Source organism: Limulus polyphemus, unplaced genomic scaffold (genome assembly GCF_000517525.1).
Source record: "Limulus polyphemus unplaced genomic scaffold, Limulus_polyphemus-2.1.2 Scaffold2025, whole genome shotgun sequence".
Taxonomy (NCBI): domain Eukaryota; kingdom Metazoa; phylum Arthropoda; class Merostomata; order Xiphosura; family Limulidae; genus Limulus; species Limulus polyphemus.
The window spans coordinates 122,478-126,031 of record NW_013667635.1 but is presented as its reverse complement, the minus strand read 5'-3'; the positions used below and the strand labels follow the sequence as shown (position 1 = coordinate 126,031).

The following is a 3,554-nucleotide window of genomic DNA, read 5'->3' as shown; positions in this document are numbered from 1 at the left end:
GCGACATTAATTTCTTGACGACCTAATATCTTGGTCATTTTTGCAGTGAAAGATTTTTTAAGGCAGCTTAATTTTTGAGTTAATAGAGGACTACAATTTGGAGTAGTGTGTGCTCTCAACAATTCAGTAGAATTTTGAAGGTTGTTATTTGATCATATTGTAATATTTTTGGAAGTAAAAAAGATTTTAGGCCAGTAATTTATATAAAATAAAAACAAAATTCAAGACAGAAACTACTTACACCATTTGATTTTATTAAAAAGAGTACTTTGTGTAAGCGGCAATCAGCTACTTAATGATAAATCCTGAGTAATTACTCAGTATCCGATAAAACATTTTGTTATGAGCAGTAGCATTCATCTGTTTTGTTGAAAATGGAGCTTCTACTGTTTTTTGCACTATAATTTGAAGACTAGGAACCCACTTTTTAGAAAATAAAAGTTTGGAAGCGGCTTGAAATAGTAATGAAGAAAACTTTATCATAAATGTATATTTGTCATAAAGTTGTCTTCATTACCCATTCAAACTTTCTCCAAATTTTTAGTCTATATACTTAGTTGACCAACTAACTAGCTTCTTTATTTGCTTGATACAAACTTTGGTTTCTGTAAGTTTTCAATAAGTTTTGGTTCCTATGCAAACAGAATTGTTTGTTTCAAGTTAGATGTGATTGTCGTGTCAAACTCAGAAGTGCAGCAAGTGAACTTAAGAGGTTTAAACACAGAAAGAATTGTCAGCACATATCTTACAAGTATGCATATAGAAACTTAATACACAAGATAGAAAGAGATTGGAGTTGTTTACTGAAAGTAAAACTAAGTACCAGAGAAGCAGTAATGTAAAAAAAAAAGGAGTTGTCGTTATAGAAGAAAAATAATCTGTTTTTGTAGTGTTGCAAAACTTTACGAAGTTATTGTATTAATCTTTGAGTTTTGAGTGCAATTTTAAATATGGGGATAAATTAATATTATAGAAGTATAGTACTTTCATAGGATTTATGCATGTATTTACTATCATAAACTTCCAGTATTATTCATGCATTCTTCATCAGGTGATTTGTCTTCATTGTATAATCTGTTCTTTACACTTATTTTGTTTTTCTATAGGCTTGAAATCTCAAAATATCGTGAAAGAGTTATTTGGAGATAGATCGATTGTTAGTACAAAATATAAGAGATTTTTATATAAAATATAATGTAATATATTAAAAATTATCATACAAATTGTATTGTCTTGCCTTTTTATATACAGGTGAACCAGCTGAATAGAAGAAGTCAAAACAACCGACGTCTAGGACGTAGGGTGAGTTAACTAAATTTTTTTCTTGGCTTCCTAAACAAAAGTCAACACTCAGTAATAATAATAATTATTTCACTAAATTAGTTTATCAAGATATGAATGTACTTGTTGTACCTTATCTCTTTCAGCACGAGGTTGGTCCCTGGGATCGACCTCGTAACCATTTTGTGCTTGTTATAGTTTTCATGCTATAACTTTTAAATTAGTAAGCGATTGTTAACGAAATTTGTCAGATTATCAGTAAACATTACAGTTCTTTCATATGCAAAATATCAGTTTTTTTATTAAGTCTTAAGGTTTGTAAAGCAATGTTTTTTTCGTCTTTTTTTTTTTACGCATGTTGCGTATCTATCAAGGAGAGTAATATTCATTTTAAGATTAAAAATACTTTTATGCATCAGGAAGTTTTGAAATTTCACATGCGAAATCTTTATAATGTCCAGATAGTTATCAAACATTTCTTTAGAAAAACTTTTTATTTTATCTGTTCTTTTCAGTAATTAATCTCTGTACAGGTTCGGTAGGTTTGGCCAATCTAGCAACCACCATAAAAACATAGGAAATAAATATAAATTATGCCTCTTTCATTCTAGAAAGAACACAAATTATAACACGAAAACATGAATGTTTAGACTAAATAGCTTAAATCTCGTAACATTATACATTTATATAATATTTATTTTATTGACCTTTCAGCTGTGCCTGGCTAACAGTACAGAAGTTACAATGACATGGCTCACAGCACTCATGTTACCATATCAAATAATATAAAACTGACCTTTGGTCTGTACAAAGTAACTTGTCTTGGCTGTGTTGTAGTAGAATAGTATTTTTGTAAAATACAGTCACATTTTTCTACAGTATATATGTATATAGATTATTGCTATTTTGAAATAAGTTCTTAAACTTATTTTTCTTCAACATAGAACAGTAATTAAAGAAGTAAAGCAAACAATTATCTCTTCTAGTTATGACCTTTGTACTTGGCTGCCTTTAAAAAATTTGCACTTAGAGGATATGAAGCAAAATTTTTTTTTAGGTTTTATATATACATTTGAATAACTAATTACACTATAATTTATCAAGCTTAGTAACTAAGATGTATTGTAATCTAAAAAAATATGAAATTTTGAGCAGCCTAAAGACACACCCTACCTTGTTGAAATATTGGTTCAAAAGAAAGAAATGGCTCCAAGCCTGTTAAAATGGCTGAGAAAGCCACTAGGGGGACATTCTAAGCTTCTGATTGGTTATTCATGTCATATATAGAAGAAAGTGTATATTAGGGAGCATTTCCAAAATGGAAAGAGGAGGGCGGGGTGCCACTGTGTTTGATTTATTACATGAGCAATACCTTAGCAAACTGAAAAGAAAAGAGGTTCTTTATTTTATATTCTAGCATGTCAATATTGGCAATTTGAATTACTATTTCATACAAAACTATATACTTAGTATTTTGACTTCACAAACATTGAATTTGAAGCAGTGCTGCATTCAACATACCACGTGACACACCAAAACTGATGTTTATCTGTGTTTTTTTAATATTTGCTTTTAAATTAAGAAATTGAGTAATGTACAGTACTAAAATTTGAATTTAATCTACAGTTTGATACCAAAGTTATTGACATAAATTCATGAAATAGTAGTTAAATACAATTTTGAATGTGAGTCAACAAATGAGATGACATGGTCTCTTACCTCAAAATTGTTATTATGGTGTTTTCATGGGTTTTTTTAGATTCTTTTAGTATGTGTTAGTGATAGCATGCTGCTTCATTAAGCATAAGAATGTGATAGAATGTAAAATTAAGCCTTTATTTTGTTGTCCTCTTTGTACATTTAAAAACTATTTTAAAAATTTTGTTAACAATTAGACGACTTTATAATATTCTGTCATTTGTTTGTAAAGCCAAAAAACTTTCAATTTCTATAAGACTCGTACAGACGTGAGAGGTATGGGAACTTTTATTACTTGTAGAATATTAGAAGCTAAGTTTAAAGGTGCTGGAAACAGTAATGGCCTTTGAGATTTAATTGATTGTGAGGGGCTAGGCCCTTGGAAGTTTGTTAAGCATTCTAAAACTAAAATGCACTAATATGTGGCTTGGTACTAGACTGTACTGTGGCTTTAGATCCCATAGTAAAATTGTAAAACTGAAACCTTTTTGTCAGGTTCTTTTAACCTTCTTTAAGGTGGAGGAGGGCTATTTTTTAACCTTCTTTAAGGTGGAGGAGGGCTATTTTTAACCTTC

The 3,554-nt window shown here is 29.8% G+C and overlaps 1 protein-coding gene across 1 annotated transcript in view; it reads left to right on the top strand.

The window, feature by feature from the left end:
- The window catches only part of LOC106465703 (cubilin-like), a 130,003-nt gene that overhangs the window by 7,560 nt on the left and 118,889 nt on the right, over window positions 1-3,554 (top strand). The window contains exon 5 of the mRNA XM_022393625.1: window positions 1,252-1,302. Coding sequence (XP_022249333.1) covers window positions 1,252-1,302 — 51 coding nt within the window. The remainder of the gene's footprint in view (window positions 1-1,251; window positions 1,303-3,554) is intronic.